Here is a 17316-nt window from a genome sequence, read left to right as displayed (position 1 = left end):
AGATGACCCAGTCTTAGCAAATAAAACACTAACCTTGAGCAGAGCTCCAAGACCAGCCAGAGTCAGGAAAATGCAATTGCAAGCAAGGGTCAGAGGTGGTGGTTGGAGGGCTGCAGCACTACCCAGAGGCTAGCAGCCCACAAGCAGAAATGCAAAACTCGTTTTCTGAAAAATTCCAGTTATCTAAAAAATAGCCTCTTCATGTTTATCCATGTATGAACTGACCTGTAACTAGTCCATGGACATCAGCCAAGTCCACATTTCTTTGCCCAGGCTTGCTTTCAGCCAATAAAATTTAAATCCTTTGTTCTGATCCTCAGTCCCCAAAGCCTACATAATCTCGTTTCCTTTCTTAACCAGGGAGGCAGATTTGAGTTTATCTCCTGTCTCCTTGCCAATGGATTCGCAAAATGTTCTTTTCTCAAAATCTGGTGTCATGGTATGTCAGCCTCTATGCATACTGCTCCTGCTCAGTAACAGTGACAGTGGTTTGATTTTTAAGGTACTAATACTCAAAAGAATTTTAAGGGTTTAATATGACTTTGTAGTGATGTCAAATAAAAATAATTCACATTTGATCCACAGATACCAAGAAATTAATAGAGGTTGAGGACATGCTTTTCCTGGCAGTATTTCTTTAGCACAGAAACTGTGGTCTTAAAAGTACTATCTCCTTCATAGGGTCTGGGTAATTTTGTGACAAGAGACATATAAAAATATTTTCTCTACTATCAAAACAGAAGGCAGGCATTATTATTACGTAGGCTCTATTCTTACCAATATATCTTTTAAATTGCAGTTTTGGGAAGTGACAATATTTACCCTCAAAGGAAAAAGGTAGTAGAACAACACTGTAAAGAGAGACCAAAACTCAAAACAGTGAAGTTCCTTCCTGTGGTGGCAGACAGTTCTTTATTTATATCCTGTCTTGTTCCAAAAACAGGAGGGTAGTGGATAATTTAACCTTTTGCCAATGACTCAGCATCACTATTATAAAGATCAGGTAGTGTGGTGTGACCCTGACTCACTGACAAAGGGTTAATTATGTCCCAGGTGCTCCATTCAAGAAGGAAGAAGGTGCATGTAAGAGTTTAATCATAAATGTTTATATTAAAGCAGTCTTCAGAATTTAATAGAAAATGTTTGGGAAAACTAAATTATCCAGGGAATATTTTCTCCAAATAGGCCAGAGACATTGAGTGTCAACAAACTTGTGATAAGCAATTTGATCCATGACTTAAATCAGGTGGAAACCTCAATCCTGCATCTCTGCGTCTTCATTTAAATTTAACTGTGTGAAGATGACATTCTTTTTTTTTTTTTTTTAAAGATTTATTTATTTATTTATACACGCACTGGGTACAGTCAGAAGCACAGGAGAGTGAGAGAATTCACCAGAGCCAGAGCAGGGAACATAACAGGCAGACTGACAAAATACACTGCTGAGGGGAGCAGCAGGTGCGGCAGGAGAGGTCTGCCGCACCATGTGGGACCCTTGCCAGCAGCCAGGGATCGAACCAGAGCTGTAGAGGCTGAGAGCAGCTTCACAGCCCAGCCCTCAACCACTGCGTCACCAGGGGAGGCCCAAGATGACATTCTTCAAGGTCAAGGATTACATCTGATTTATCTTTGCATCTCTTCCCTTTGTCAATCTAATCATCCTTTGATTCTGGCACAAAGTAATGCTTAAAAAATGATACTAAACAATGGAAAGAATGGGCAAAGAACTGTTTTCTTAGGATAATAAAGCTTTAAAAAGGGGGAACCTCATTATTCAAATGAATAAAGGAAAGATAAACCCATGACTACTGTCACTCTTAGGGACTATATTATGAGCCATTTCTTCTTAATGTTATTTTATTTGGACTCCCAAGTAGAAACTTACACACAACCAGCCTTGTCAATGTTCTCAGGGAAGTAGGAGGTGGTTTCTCTAAATTGAATGCAGACTAGTCCAAATTAGTGTAATATTTGTTTTTGACTTCATTTAACAACTGGCATATGAATTTTCTGTCATGCCAGTTTTGTGGCTTTCCACTGAAATGCGCTTTCAGAAGCACACACACGGCAGGCATTTTCTATAAGGAGCTCTGCCACTTTTGCCTTGGACTTGGTCATTTACTCAGTGAATTAACAATCAAGACAACAAAGGTGGTGCAAAGTAGAGTGGAGAAAAATCTAGTTTTGTTCTTATGTTTCAGACATTTATTGTAAAATACCAAAACAATTTTTCATACCAAATAAATTTAATTAAATTTATTTTTTTTAAATAAAAGTTTCCTTTACCATCCTTTTCAGAGCAACATCTGAATAACGTTAACCTACCTGTAGTCTACAGCAATACTGTGCAGCAGGCAACAGATCCCTAATTTCGAAGCCAGCATCTGTCCCATGGTAAATGAGTTCTAAGGATTCTTCATCTTCTCCCCATTCCAATCTGTACTCTGAGATATCAGCACCAGAGCTCTCAGGACTCTGGAAAGCAGAATTTCATGTTTGTGAATAATTTAATTAATAAGAAAATTCTATGAGGTTTGCATTCAATGGACTAAACTGGGAAACAGGGCAATATGCCCCAGGATATTTCAAGCACATATGAAAGAAAGGCATGAAACAGAAACTCAATATCTGGCCATGGTAAATTTTCACAACTCTAAATGGCAGAAGCAAAAACCAAAGAAGACTGATGTGTAAAAACCACCTACATGAGAATTTTGGCTTTTTGAGTTCCCCATAAGTTGCAAGGGTGTAGGGAAAGTAAAAGAGACAGAAATTTGATGTAGGACATGTGCTTGACTTACCTCCCAACTCACTAGGACACATCCATCAGGTGTAAAAGAGATACAAGGGGCTCTGCATTGTCCAGGGGGCCCTGCAGCAGTGGTAATTTCTGAGACATCAGAATAAGGACCATACTACAAGAGAAGAGCACATGCCAATTTGTATGTACTTACGTGTGTACACAGACACCTATAACCAAATAAAGCCCAGGTTAACACTATCATCAGTATAATTGATTAAAAAATACTATCTAATAATTTTCACTTTCAACTGAATGTGTATAAAGTTTTCTCCTACATACATTCCCTGAGTAGTAAATGTCTATTATATATATGATTATTTTCCTTCATTCAAAGGATGAGAAGATTATTTTGCCAAACATTTTTATCTTACTGTCACATCAGAAACATAGACATGCTGGTTGTTGACACCCCATGGCATGCTACTTCAGTATTTCTCAGAGGACATTAAAGAAAAGCAAGTCAGATGCATACTGGTTAATTTTTAATGCATGAAATCTACTTGGAATTGTTGGTTATCACATTCTGAACATTTCTTTTAGTTACTGGCATTTTCCATTTTGAAAACAAATGTTCCTGTTAGTGTTTTCTCAGAATATCCCTACCATGTCAACTACATAAAGGTCTACACTGCATTCCTCTTCATATTAGCATCAGTGACCACATGACTCAGCACCAACTATCACTAGATACTTAAAACGTTTTGAGAGAGCCATAACCACCTATTCAAATAGCAAAACATGTGATACTTCAAAGAATGGGGCAAAGAGTCAAATAATATAATTTCCAGGCTGATGTAGTGTGTAACTATGCTTTTCAAAATAGGAAGAAGAGAAAACATAACAACAATAAAACCCACACCTCTCACAATTTTCAACATAAACTTACAAAGACGCTGGGGTAGGTCTATGGAGTGGGAGGGAAACTCTCTAAGAAATGGACCTCAGAAGGGGGTGTTTACAAGTCAAATATATATAGCTAACTTCCAATATAACAGAAATAAAACAAGGTTGAAACCCTTCTTTTATATGATAAATTAAAGAGGAGACAAAGTAAATTTCCCATCAGTCTAGTTGGATTTATCAACTATGACAGAGATCCCTTAAAATGCTGGGGAATAGGGCAAAACTAGCAAAATAAAGTTCCCACAGCATCTGTGATCATGACTGACTATTCTCTTTTTACTTATATAAGTTACAAAACACCGGCTTATTTATCTTCTCTGCAATTCAGTTTTATTGCTCAGTGCCATGTTTTTTTAAAATTTAAATATCGGCATTGTGTCTGTAATACATTCCTAATGGGAATCCAACTCCCGTTAGAAAAAATCCAACTCCTGTTAAAGATTTGAGATCCAACTTCAGACCAAGTGTTTTCAAGGACAGCTGTGGTTAACTTAAAACAGACTAAAGAAAGTCCTACCAGTTTGTGGATCACCTAGTTCTTATTATGAATCTCTCCCAAACCTCTCTGCAACTGCAAAAAACTAAAAATGAAGAATAAATACCTCTGGGATATACTATAGAAATATATAGTTTCAATCTCTGACACCCCACTTGGACAACTGCAATGGAGCAGTGGCAGGAAAGGCTAGAGAGTTCTACAATCTTCACTTGAAATGAAATGAAAACAAACAAGCTGAGACATGGCTTGATAATTCAGATGATGGTACAGGAAGATTATGTAGGTCTACTTTCTCAAACTGATTAATATAGTCAATGAGAAAACAGGACATTATTTTTTAAATCACCAAAAGTATATAAAGTATGATGTTCTTATTAACCTTGAACTCAAAAGACCGACATGAGGACAAAAGAAAGGAATTTCCAATGCTGGGTCTATATGAAATTACAAAATCCAAGTCAGAAAGATGATTTTATATACACTCCTTTAATGGTTACCAAGGTTCAACAGATAGTGCTGAGGAATTTCAGGAAGGTAAATGGAAAAGTGCTAGCACCTTCTATTTTGATCACGATGCATGTAACCTTTTACTCACCCCTCCATCATTCAGAGCCCTCACCCGGAAGCGATACACAGTTCCGGGAAGTAGGTTGCCAACGGTGCACTCCAGGTCTGGTCCGTGGTACACCTCTGAAGCGACAGCCTCAGGCTCCGTCATCTCTACACTGTACTCTGAGACCTCACAGCCACTTTCAGAGGCAGGGACATCTGGGAATGAAGAATGCTTTTTATTTTAGGATTATTTTTGCTTCCAGTTGACCATCTCAGACCAGATTCCCCACAAAGTCTCCAAAAACATCTTGCATATGGCCTGTCCTCAGTGTGTCTCATACTAAAGGATTCTCCCCACCCCCAAAAAGATATAAAAGAAAAAGCTTCTAAATGATGTTATTCATATACTCCTAAGCAAGTACATCTAATCACATTAATAAAATAATTAGAGTAGGACCATCAGGCAAATTTCTTCACATTCAAAGACTAGAAAAGGAAGAAGCAGAAGGAAGAAAATCTCTTTAATTTAAAACCAAAGGACATGTGAAATCAAGATAGAGGATCCAAAGCTGACTTAATATTTTATTTTAGACATGGGGGTATAGTGAGAGTGTTCCGTAGGTTTACAGTTGCAACTGCACATGCTGCAAACTGCTGATGCGACAGAAAGGCTGACACAGCTCGAATCATTCTGTAAAACACCAGGACCCACATATAACAAAGCAGCAAAGACAAGGAGGACTTTGATGTTACCTGATGAATCACTTTTCGGTTTGAACTCTAAACTGAACACAACTTTTCTTTTATGGATAAAGTTGAAATTTTCTTAAAAAGACTGTCTGCTCTAAACCATTCTCTAGAATAGTGTCCTCCAAAGGGTAGAGGAAGAAAAATGTGGGCAGCATCAGAAGGAGCAGTGGGAAGAGCGACAGTTGGGGAGAACACAATCTCAAGCCAACAAACATTAAAGGGAATATGGACATTTTCAACTGAAAACAAAAAACAAAAAAACAAAAAAACCATGATCTTCAGAAGGAAGACTTGAAACTTAATTATAAAGTATTAAGTCTTAAACTCAATCTACAACCGTCCAAGCTGTCAATGTTAATGTGAAGATTTGTTCACTCACCCCACTCTAAGTGGACTTCTTTGTGCTTTGGTCTACCCAAAACCCTCGGTGGTCGACACTGACCTGGTGCAATGCTTAGTGTGCGAACAGGGAGACTTTCAGAACACTGCAGGAGAAACACCAGAGAGAATCATCTCTTAGTTACCTTGAATTTATAAACAGGCAAATTTCACTCATAACTGTAAATGCTACCAAGGGGAGGTGGGAAGGTTGCACATTGAATATGTATGTTTTGTTTTTCTTTTTTTAATGCAATAAGATCTTGTGCATGTGTTTTTAGTGTGGACATAAATTGCACATGACACTGGTAAAAATGATTATTTCTAGTCAGGTTTGTAGCTGTGTGTTGTAGGTCCTATGTACTCAATTATTTTTCTTTAAACCAAAATTGGAAAGACCCTTCATAAGGACAGAAGAGAACACAGAACAACAGCTGGATGAAATTTTTAAACGGTGCCATAAATAGCCAACCATCCACATACAGAGCAGAAAAGCAAATTAAGTCAGTATTAATCAACTGAGTCTGACATTAACCAGCAGGTTCTGCTAATGCTAAAATAAATACACCTTCTTTTTGCAGAATCTGGTTGGTTAAGGTTGTGGAAGTTGACCCCTTGTTCAGACAGAAGAAAACAAGGTAGAGCTATGTAGCTCAATCAAACTCCATCTTCTTCCTGAGAAGTGGTGCAGAGATGTGTTCTACACATTCACACTGTGCCCTATACCACCTCTGTGCTCTCTTGCCTGTAAGAGGAATTGCAGATAATCTGTGCCTTTGATGTGGATATACCTCACCCTGGGAGGCACTCCAGAGAGTTCCAGCACTGCCTCCTAAGAACAGACTGACTGAACCTTTTTGTCATAAGGACTCATTTTATGAGCAATCTAGACATGCCATTACTATATCCTCCGGTGGAAAAGCAAGCTGAGGATGATGCTGGAGGTGGGCTGAATGCAAAATTAGGCAATCTAATGGCATGTAGTAGTATGTTGAAAAGTCAACCCAAGCACATGGCTGCAAGCCAGCATCTCTCCCTCCTAACTCTAATGGCTTCACATTATAATATTAGACATCCCTACACTGAAAATGTCTGCTACCACCATGCCTCTCACCCACTTTCTGATTGTTAAAGCCATTTAGATAACTATTTCATACCTAGAGTACTTCTTGTGTATTCATTAGGTTATTTGAGCTTCTGAGAACACTGTGTGGTTAAAAGCAAATATCCTTACATGTTAATTGGTTGGTCTAAGTTATACAAATAGAAGAAAAAAGGGAAGAGCTGCTGCTTACAGATATGTAAGCTGACTGCGTCACAGCAGGTGGCATTCAGCGTGGCCACCACAGGTTTATACAGCTTTTACAACAATTCCCCAGCAGATGGCAGTAGAGCACCTTGAGCAAGGTGTGCCACTCTCACAAAATTGCCAGAGGTGGTAGCAGCAGAGGTGTAGGAAGTCCTAGCTTTTTAACTCCAAATTCTATGCTTTCACGTTATTGCAATAACTGAGGTTCTTCTTATTTAGCTAATGAAAGTTCCAGAAAACACTCAATTTTTAATTGTCACAGAAGAACATGCGAAAGACTTCTGAGAAAGAACTAAGTGACAATGTATCTGAAAATAACACATTCAGCTGAGAAACATTTGGGTCCATCTTTTATTTACTCAAAAGCAAAATTTTTTAAATATAGTTTTCATTTCTTGAGATGATACCATGGGGTGTTGCATCACCAAGATACATTTTTTAATCGGAATTTTATGCTGATGTTATAGACAGGTTGTCTGAATTTAACCAAAGGTAGATGTTTACTTGTATACCGGGATTAAAAAAACAAAACAAAACAAAAACCCAACCAACCTGACTGTGTCCACCAGTACTGATGCAGCACGCTCGGAGTTTGTACAAAGTGCCTGGTTTCAAGTGGGTAAAAGTATATTCTGTGGCCGATCCACTGTATGCCACTTCCCATTGACTCGCTGTAAAATAAGACTTGTCTATGAGTTTATGGCTTTTGTGAAAGTATAATAGTATCAACCATTACTGATAAGAAAAAGCTCTAAGTGGTTTCCATGAAAACCAACATCTCCCCCACCCCCCGTTTTTTTGCAACGGCCAAAGGGCTCTCTTTCCATTTCCTCGACAAAGTTAAATACCAGAAAAACACAGGAGTCATTTTTTATACTTAGTGCGGCTGTAAGGCTAGACTACTTAATATCACCATTATTACACTGCCGACAATGAGATTTGGATGATAGAAATAATATGAAATCTAGTTGGCAATAGGGAGGGGGCAATGGCAAAAGGGGACAGTGCTGTGCCAAGTGAGCTGAAGTGCTTCTGGTATGAGATGGTCTCCGGGCCAGCTGGGTATGGCTGAGAGAAGGCTGCTCAGGTATGAGATTTTTGATAACTTTGGGGTGCTGACCTGCTAGAGGTCACAAAGAATAAAACAGCCCAATTACAGTGTCTGTCCTTTGGGTAAAGATCTGCTATTTTCAGAGAGTCCCTCTAAAAAGACAGAAATGCCTGGAAGGTTGACAAGTTAAAGATGAAACACTCACTGTGACCCAGTTATCTCACCATTTCTGGGGATTAAAATAAAGAAAGCAGGGTACTGGGGATTGGGGACGTGTGGGTGGCCACAAAGTTAATGTCGCTGGGGGAAAAGCACCTGTGGTGACTCTGACTGGCTGCCTGCCTCACAGCTGGGCCCCAGGATGACTCTTTTCCTACTCTGTCTACTCCCACTAAGGCCATTTTTTTCTAGTTGGCTATTTTACAGAAGTGTTTTACTCCATGAAGTTGTTTTAAGGAAACACTTTCACCCTATTTCATGATGTTTTACTAAAGAAACTTCAACAAATTCTCTTGGATGCCTATTTGACAGGACTTACTAAATAAGTCACATGTACCGGGGCCTGTGAGAAAGGGGAATATGAAAGACAAACCCATTATTGATTAGCAAAACTGGAAACAGGGACAACCGTAAAGGTTCAATTCATGACCCATGTAACGCACCAGCAAAGTTGCTGACCTAGTAGAGAATGGCAACTCCGTTTCATTTGTCAACACTGGTCAAGAGAGTCATGACAACAACAGTCCCTTGCTTATACATGATTTCCCTACTAGGTAGGTTTTCTAATATAAAACAAACTAAATTCAACGTTTGGCATTCAATATGTCAAGAAAAGCTGTGTCCACCTCAAAGCATTCTCACGTTTTCAACTTAAAACAGGAACAGATTGACGGGAAAAACAAAGCATTCCAGGTGGCGACCGTGGCACAGGATAAAAGGCAAGCCACACACCTGCATGGCCTGCGGTCACTGTTAACAGGTCCTATGTGTTGTTGGTTTTTTTTGCTATATGCATGTACCCCTTTTTTCGCATTAATGGTTACAGTGATTATAGAGAGATGAGAGATGTCATTTTAAAGTTCTAATGATTACAGTTTTTTTTCTCTTAGCCTAAAGAATTTTATTAGAAGGATGATCTATTAAAAGGTACTATAGCTAAATAATTTATTTTTCTTAACCCCCCCCTACCCACCACCTATCTCAGTAATTAGATTTCTAACATTGTCCTGCTTTAATCCACATTGTGACTATTAATGACAGATAATCTAAATATAGACTTCTTTTACACTTGTAGCAAAAGGGTGACATTTGTCACTAGCCCACAGTGATGCCATATGTTGTCTGTCATTGCTATACAAGGGAATTTGTAGATTACAGAACCTATTTCCATCCCTCACCTTATCCTTCCTGCTGATTACTTCTGACACTCTCTGCTTATAACAATTTCCAGATAAAGTGTGCCCAAAGAGGGGATGAAAAGTTTAATTTAATTTCCTACTAGGACCAGTGGTTTAAATAAAATAAAAATGATAAAAATGTACATTTCAAGTAGAATTTGATCCCAGTTTTTGATAGAGGAAAACTGTTAATATGGAATTAAGGTTTTTAAATTGTAATAGCTGTCATTAGAATTATGATTCTATTAGAATTGATTGCCCATGGTTACTATGAAGGTGTTTATCACACGAGAAAATAGGGCTTGCTACTGGGGATTTGAGTAAAACAATTTCAAAAAACTTCACCTTCAGAATTTCCATCCGTAATCTCCAACAAATACTTGAGTATTTCTGAACCACCATTGTCCTTTGGAGGATCTGGAGAGTAAGCAAATGACTTATTAGTTGTAAACAGGTACTGATTTTTATTGGTAAATATAATTAGAACACATAAAATCACATACTATATTAATTCTGGACTTAAACAAAAGGCACAATAACTAATGCATTATTTCTTCCAACCCCTTTCTTGGAAAACAAAAGAAATCTTGAATAATATCAAATTATTCAAAGTTCTTCAGGCTAGGAATGTCAGAGAATTAACATTTACTTGGTGAAACACGAGCAACACTCAAAATATGGATTGACTTTTCTAAAAGTTATGGTAATAAACTTATTTTCAGCATTCTGAAGCCAGCTCTTTAACATTTAGTGCCTTTTATATAAGACGAAACGTGTATATATACTTTTTGTTTTATTTCACTTATAAGAGACCAGAGTCTTTTAAAAGCAGGTGAGGGAAGGCAAAGTACTAAATTTATTAACAAAATAAATCTTATTTTATTTATAAACAAATTAATTATTAGTATAATAAATCTGTTCCATCACAGTTTGTCACTAAGCAAACTTTACAACCCAAGTGAACCTGACATAAAAACCAGAATTGTGCATCAATAAGAAAATGCACCAAAGGGATAGAAGAGGTTCCAGCTTATTACTACAGCCCTGTGGCGACTTGGATATTTAGCCTACGTCTATCTCTGCCTACAAGGGGTTTCTTCTCTGAGCAGAAAAATACCTTGCATTATACATTTCAGGACTATGAAGAATTTACTTCTATCACCAGTCAGGCATCTCTCTATTTTAGAGACACCCTCAGTTTACTGATAGATTTAGGAATTTCACTTCCCTTTGCCTCTTACCTGGCATTTTCATATTTCAGGAACAGATATTTACAACGATTATAGAGTGAAATAGCATATAATTAAAGATAGTAGAAATTCACTGTTGACAGAACTTTCTAGCATTTTCAGAAACAAAAACTTGACAGTCTGGCAAAAGCAGTTAATCTTAATCATATCCATCTTCCAGGGAAATGTGATATCCTAGTAATTCTGCCTCAAAATTACTGGGTAACTTAAAACAGTTATCTTTCAGTAATTTGTCCCCAATAATGGTTAAATAATGTCATGATTACCTTACATTACTTGGTGCCAGGGAAAATAATATTTTAGATTTCTACTTATTTTTGGACTCTAAAGTTGTTATATTATTAGTGATAATTACATATATTATAAAAGTTTTACATAAAGTTACAAATGTTTATGATCCATAGAACAGAGGCAAGCCACAGTGCCCTGTATCAGATACCCCTCGTATGATAAACTTCAAAATGAAAAATCATTGAAGTTCATGACTTCTGGTTACATAGAACAACAAAAACTAAGGCATTCTGTTATGTCAAAATTTAATTATGATATACTGAAATTTTAAAATTTACTTTCAATATTAATTTTATAAATCAGTTTTTTATACTAAACACTGCCAACTTTTAAGGGAAAACTATTGAAGAAAAACATCTATTCAGGGGTTATTATTATGTATTCAACTCAACAGAACATTACAAATATTGGAGGAAAAAAGTAATACAGGGAAAGTCATTAAAATAAATGACAGGCTCTTAAAAGTGCCCATTTTACCAATTTATGAAATTTTCACATTATCTTTCAAGTGTATTCCAAACATGTAAAATGCCCTGAAATAATACTAGTATTTATTGTGTCACTACTAAAATTCTTAGAAAACTGTCTAAAAAGTAGCAACAGCAGCAAAACATACCCCATTTGACACTGAAACCATGAGATGTAACTGGTCCTTTAATGAGGGGTCTTGTAGGAGGTCCAGGCCTGTCAGGACTGGTCGTACAAACCAAAACTTCACTTGGACAGCTTTTCCCTTCCATGTTAGAAGCGGTCAGCTATAAGACAATCAAGAAAACATGAACAAGCTTTAGATTTCAGTTTCTGAGTGAATGATGGCTTTTCAGCATGGCAAGGTCGAGGCATCCATAAACTCAGACAAAGGGAACACACACATGCATATTTTCTCTCTTTCAATCTCAAACTGCTGATATATAAATGTTTTTTTATGGAATACTTATTTTCAGTATAGTTGACTGTTAACAAAAATACAAGGTGGGCTTTAGCTAAAAATATTTTTACCCTCTCAAGACTTAAAATCCAAACCCCCAAACCAGTATGTCTCTATCTAGTTAAAACTGTTCTGTGAAAGGAGGAAGGGACTAGAGTGTGAGGGGGAAGTACCTATTTAAGAGTAAGGCAATGCCCCCTCATGGGAAAATGCCAGCAATGTGCTTATACTTCAAAAGCCAGAGTCAAGTAACAGGGTTTTAAAAACATATCAAAAAACTATCATTTTCCTCAAAGACAGTCCAGTTGATAATTTCTTGAGTGACTACTATGTTCCAAATAACACCACTTGGTGCCCCCAAATTAGAGAAGGGTGGAATGAGAATACACCTTTGTTTCCCCAAAATGCACAAGGTTGAGGTAGAAACAGGTAGTGCATGGCGCAGCTGACAGGCTCTTCTGTATTGGTGGCTGCAAAGCTGGCTACAACACAAAGTCCTACAGTGACACTAACAGTGGTTGTTAATGACTAAAGCACAGCATAAGTGGGGACGGGATGAGAGAGAGAACAGGAAATAATATGGATAGAAGAGAAAGAAAAAGGGAGAGTAAGAGAAAAATTATTAAAAGGAGAAATCTCAGAGAAAGGTGTGCAGCGCAGGTGAGGGAAAGACGAAGGAGGACTGGGTTTGGGGCCTTCAGGTGAGGGCATCTGGCCACATGTCATGCAATTCATTACAGCACACAAGGACAAAGTGGATTTGAAAGTGAAAGCATAGTGTGCAACTTACAAATTTTATTTTAAAATGTACAGTGTTGTGAACTTGAAAATAACATAACTCATAGAGTCAATCTGAAACCATAAATGGGTGAACAATAAAATAGCTTCACTTTTAAGCAGTTCAGGTAACAACATGACTGACTCACCCTGAATTTATACTGTGTGCTTCTTTTGAGATTTTTCACAGTACAGGTTAAATCCTCTCCAGTGTATTTTGGGTGGAAAAGGTTATCCTGAAAAGGCAAAGCCAGAAAGAAACATCAGTATCATAAAATCTGGGCATTAAGTACTTTGGCATGTAGGATTTTTATATTGCCTCTTCCCATTGTCACCACTGGCCAGAGGTCTGGCAGCTACTGCAGAATAATTATCAGCAGCCATTGGCACTGTGCAGAGTGGTCTCACCTTAAGGAAAAATTTAACTCTTTTACTGTCATAGATCCTGGGTCTGGTCAGCTGTTGATTGTGAGGCTTACAAATATTTGAATGAAAATAAGACTCTCTCTTTGAGAGAATGTAAATTTGCTTTAGAATAGATGCCACATATGTTTTTCTCACAGAGCAAACTTTTCCTGGTTACAATAAGCATTTTAAAACAAAGAATTTAACCACCAAGCAGTACCGTGACAAAGCAGTATGTACTTCTAAAAAAATGTACTGAGGTCATCATGTTGGGCTGCAATGTGCTGGGCGGTAAACTGTGTCTGAGGTGTCTGACCCCACAGTGTCCTCTTCTGACCAAGGGAGAAAGGACAGTTTGGATGGGGAAGACAATGATTTAAGAAGATAAATATTCCACTAAAAGCTGAATGTATAGAATTCATTCCATAATATTCTCGAATATCCAAGCATACATCCATCCATTCACCAAATACTGGTGCATCTATGCACCAGGTCTTCTTGCACACTTGGCTCATCCTTGCCCAGGAATTAAGTCTCACCCACAAGAAACTTATATGCCAATTGGAAAAAATGATTAAAAAAACCCCTAATATAAAGCCTGTTATATAGTGGTAGGCGCTATGCTGAAAAATAAATCTGGGTGAGAGGACAGATGTGGAGTTAGAGAGAAGTTGCTTTCTACAGTTGTGCAAGTTAATTAAGGAGCCACATGTGGCCCTTTAAATTTAAATAAAAATAAAAATTTAGTTCCTTGGGCCCACAAGTCATATCAAGTGTTTGATAGCCATGTGTAGTTAGGCACTATCTTACTAGACAACACAAATTATAATCAGGGCACAAGTGCTGTGTTTAAGGAAAGACCAGCAGTTTCCAGAACTACAGTGGCAGAAAGGTGGGTAGTAATGTAGACCCCCCATTGTGTGGGATGCAATAGTGTTATGAGAGCTCTGGTTTTCATGCTGAAGAAAAGGGGAGGAACTGGGATGGAAGGGTTCTTAACAAAGCACAGCCGTGCCTGTACTTGTGTTTAACAAGATCGTTCAGGCTTCCTGTGGAGAACACTGTGTGCAGTAAGGATGAAGGCAGGGGAAGTACTTCAGAGGCACTGAAATAATCAGGCCTGAGATGATAGTGGTTTGTAGATGGGTAGCTAAGGAGATGCTGAGAAACAGTCAGATTATTGGATAATTTTTGAAGGAAGATTTCAAAGGATTTGCTGACTGCTTGTATATTGGTTAAGGATTTCAAAGGGTTTCTGGTGTTCCCAACTGAAAGAACAAGGAATGCCACTGACTATGCTGAAAGCCTACAGAAAGGACAGGTTGCTGATGATGGTAGAAGTAGTGGCAGAAATTAAGAGTATGGTTTTCAATTTATGTAGCTAATGTAATTTCACGGTGCCATGTATTGATAACAATTCTGATTTATACAGAACACACGCCAAGGGTATACAATCTGTGAGACTTACATTTTCATCCTCCTGGATTTCCAAAGTATAAGTAACCACTTCCTCAGGTGAACAGCCTTCTGATTTATTCCACTGCAGTGTGATCCATGTGACCCCAGCTCGAACAAGTCTTGGTGCAGAGGGCATCTGAGGAATGTTTCCTAGTGTGTACCATACCACCTCCTGGCTGTACCCACTGTAGAGAAGACAAACCCAGTGAGAGACGCACTGAGGAGAATGTGAGGAGTCCTGGCATTTTATGGAGGAAGAATAAGGCTTCTGCCCAACTGGCTTGGGCTGGAAAGTCTAGGGCCGACAGGCTAGGCAAGCAAAGGCAGGCGAGGATCCTTTGTGATCCCTTACCCCAAACAAACACGTTCAGTTTGCCCTATTTCCTCTTTCAGTCTGCTATTAGAAAAGGATACCATACTATAGGACCATACATCTATTTATTTTCAATTCTTTTTTTTTTTAAGATTTATTTATTTATTTATACAAGCACTGGGTACAGTCAGAAGCGCAGGAAGGTGAGAGAATTCACCACAGCCAGAGTGGGGAGCAGAGCAGGCAGAAGGACTGAAGCACACTGCTGAGGGGAGCAGCGGGCGGCAGGAGAGGTCTGCGCACCATGTGGGACCCTTACCCGGGGGGCCGGGGATTGAACTGGCGCTACAGAGGCTGCGGGCAGCTTCACAACCCAGCCCTCAACCGCTGCACCACCGAGGGAGGCCCTTTATTTTCAATTCTTTTGTTGAAGCAATATCACATAACATGACATGTTCAGGTGTGCATCATTATAAATCAATGTCTGTATTTTTTTTTTTTATTTTTATAGAGGCATGCTTTTATTTTATTTTATTTTACTTGTTTGTTTGTTTGTTTTATACATGCACTGGGTACAGTCAGAAGCGCGAGAGGGCGAGAGAATTCACCAGAGCCAGAGCGGGGAGCAGAGCAGGCAGAAGGACCGAAGTACACTGCTGAGGGGAGCAGCGGGCGGCAGGAGAGGTCTGCGCGCCATGTGGGACCCTCCTGTGGTGGCCGGGGAGCAGCCGGGGATCGAACCGGAGCCGCAGAGGTCACGGGCAGCTTCGCAACCCAGCGCTCAACCGCTGCGCCACCGGGGAGGCCCAATGTCTGTATTAATTGTTAAGTTCACCACTAAAAATCCAATTTTATATCGATAACTTCTTTTTCCCAAAAGCACCCAACAGAAAGCACAGCATAAACATGATGTGTAGAGTTTACCGAGCCATGAGCCCAGCTTCCAAGGAGCTGTCAACTTAATGTGAGCACAAAAATTCTGTTAATGAAATAAATGTTTGATGATATACAAACTATATACAATGCTATTTTTTAAAAAGTTAATAGGTGCCTCTAATTCATTTATTAATCCTGGAACCATAAGACCTTTATCATTATGGTCTTTCCTTTTTTATTAGTGAGGTAACCTTGGTTTACAACGCTGGGAGTGGGTTCCTACCTCCTCCGTGGTATATCTCATGATCCAGCAATTCCACTCCTTAGAACTGATCCAAAGAATTTAAAAACACTAATTGGAAAGGATTTATGCTCCCCTATGTTCACTGCAGCACAATCATCAAGTTATGGAAACAGGTAACCAAGGAACAGTGGTGGATTAGGAAGATGCAGTACACAGACATGATGCAATATGGCTTTTTCAATGAGTGGATTCTGTGTTTTCATACAGTGGCGATCATGGATGGGGAGGGAGAGCTGCAAAACCTGGTGATGTCAACAGGTTCTTTAGGCTGGATAAAAGATTGGGGACCAATGACATGCTGGTTCTTTAAGAAGATTTTCAACAAGAGTGATGAAACAAAGCTTTCCCCTAATCACCGTTATCCAGGAAGCGCAATGGAAACATGGCCTTTTCAAAGGCTCCTCAATCCCCTGACTCTCCACAGTAGACAGGTTCTTGTCTTTCTCCTGCAGCCTGGAGGCAAACAGTGGGGTCCTAGACAGCCCATGTTTCCTTGAATCCTGTCAGTTTGACAACAATGGCTTTCCCAGCAACTTTTTTTTTTCCGTTCAGGAAACACACATAATTGAAAAAGGCAGCTGAATGTGTAGCTTGCTGAAGTGATGAAAGAAAAAGGCATGTGGTCTGAAAAAATAATGTCCCAAGAGGGATTCCTCTCAAAATCTGTACTGTTATTTTCATCTTGGCTCCCAGAGACCCTAGTGAGACCTTTGCGTTACAGCTCGCAAGCATGTAAAAAGGCCACACAGTAGCATGCATCACCTCAGAAAAAATCTCTACCCTCTGATTAGGAGTCCCTCTCTGAAAATCTCAAATTGGTTCAGTGTGGAGGCAGCTGGTGCCCTCATGCCTTCAAGAAATGCGAGAGGAAGACTCAGGATCACAGACAGACATTTAGCAGCCTGAGAACACAGCAACATCATACCTGGTGCCAATGTCATTCCGAGCGGCCAGCCTGAAGGTGTATCCCATTGCCGGACAAAGCTTCGTCAACTTGTAGTGCTTCTGGCTTCCGAAGAAGCACTGTCTGAAACCACTGTTTCTTTTTCCCTAAGAGAAGACAGTGAAAGAA

The 17316-nt window shown here is 39.0% G+C and overlaps 1 protein-coding gene across 8 annotated transcripts in view; it reads right to left on the bottom strand.

Moving 5' to 3' along the window:
* Positions 1-17316, bottom strand: part of FNDC3B (fibronectin type III domain containing 3B) — a 316053-nt gene that overhangs the window by 45215 nt on the left and 253522 nt on the right. For all 8 annotated transcript variants that reach the window (XM_037525111.2, XM_054700361.1, XM_054700362.1 and 5 more), the window contains 10 exons: positions 17170-17294; positions 14762-14936; positions 13038-13124; positions 11800-11938; positions 9988-10059; positions 7747-7865; positions 5887-5992; positions 4801-4973; positions 2802-2915; positions 2326-2475 (listed from right to left, as the gene is read on the bottom strand). In XM_037525111.2, the coding sequence (XP_037381008.1) occupies positions 2326-2475; positions 2802-2915; positions 4801-4973; positions 5887-5992; positions 7747-7865; positions 9988-10059; positions 11800-11938; positions 13038-13124; positions 14762-14936; positions 17170-17294 (1260 nt within the window). The remainder of the gene's footprint in view (positions 1-2325; positions 2476-2801; positions 2916-4800; positions 4974-5886; positions 5993-7746; positions 7866-9987; positions 10060-11799; positions 11939-13037; positions 13125-14761; positions 14937-17169; positions 17295-17316) is intronic.

Source organism: Talpa occidentalis, unplaced genomic scaffold (assembly GCF_014898055.3).
Source record: "Talpa occidentalis isolate TD23 unplaced genomic scaffold, MPIMG_talOcc4v2.1 talOcc4.4, whole genome shotgun sequence".
Lineage (NCBI taxonomy): Eukaryota > Metazoa > Chordata > Mammalia > Eulipotyphla > Talpidae > Talpa > Talpa occidentalis.
Note: the sequence above shows the minus strand (reverse complement) of the source record. Positions and strands in the feature narration are given on the sequence as shown.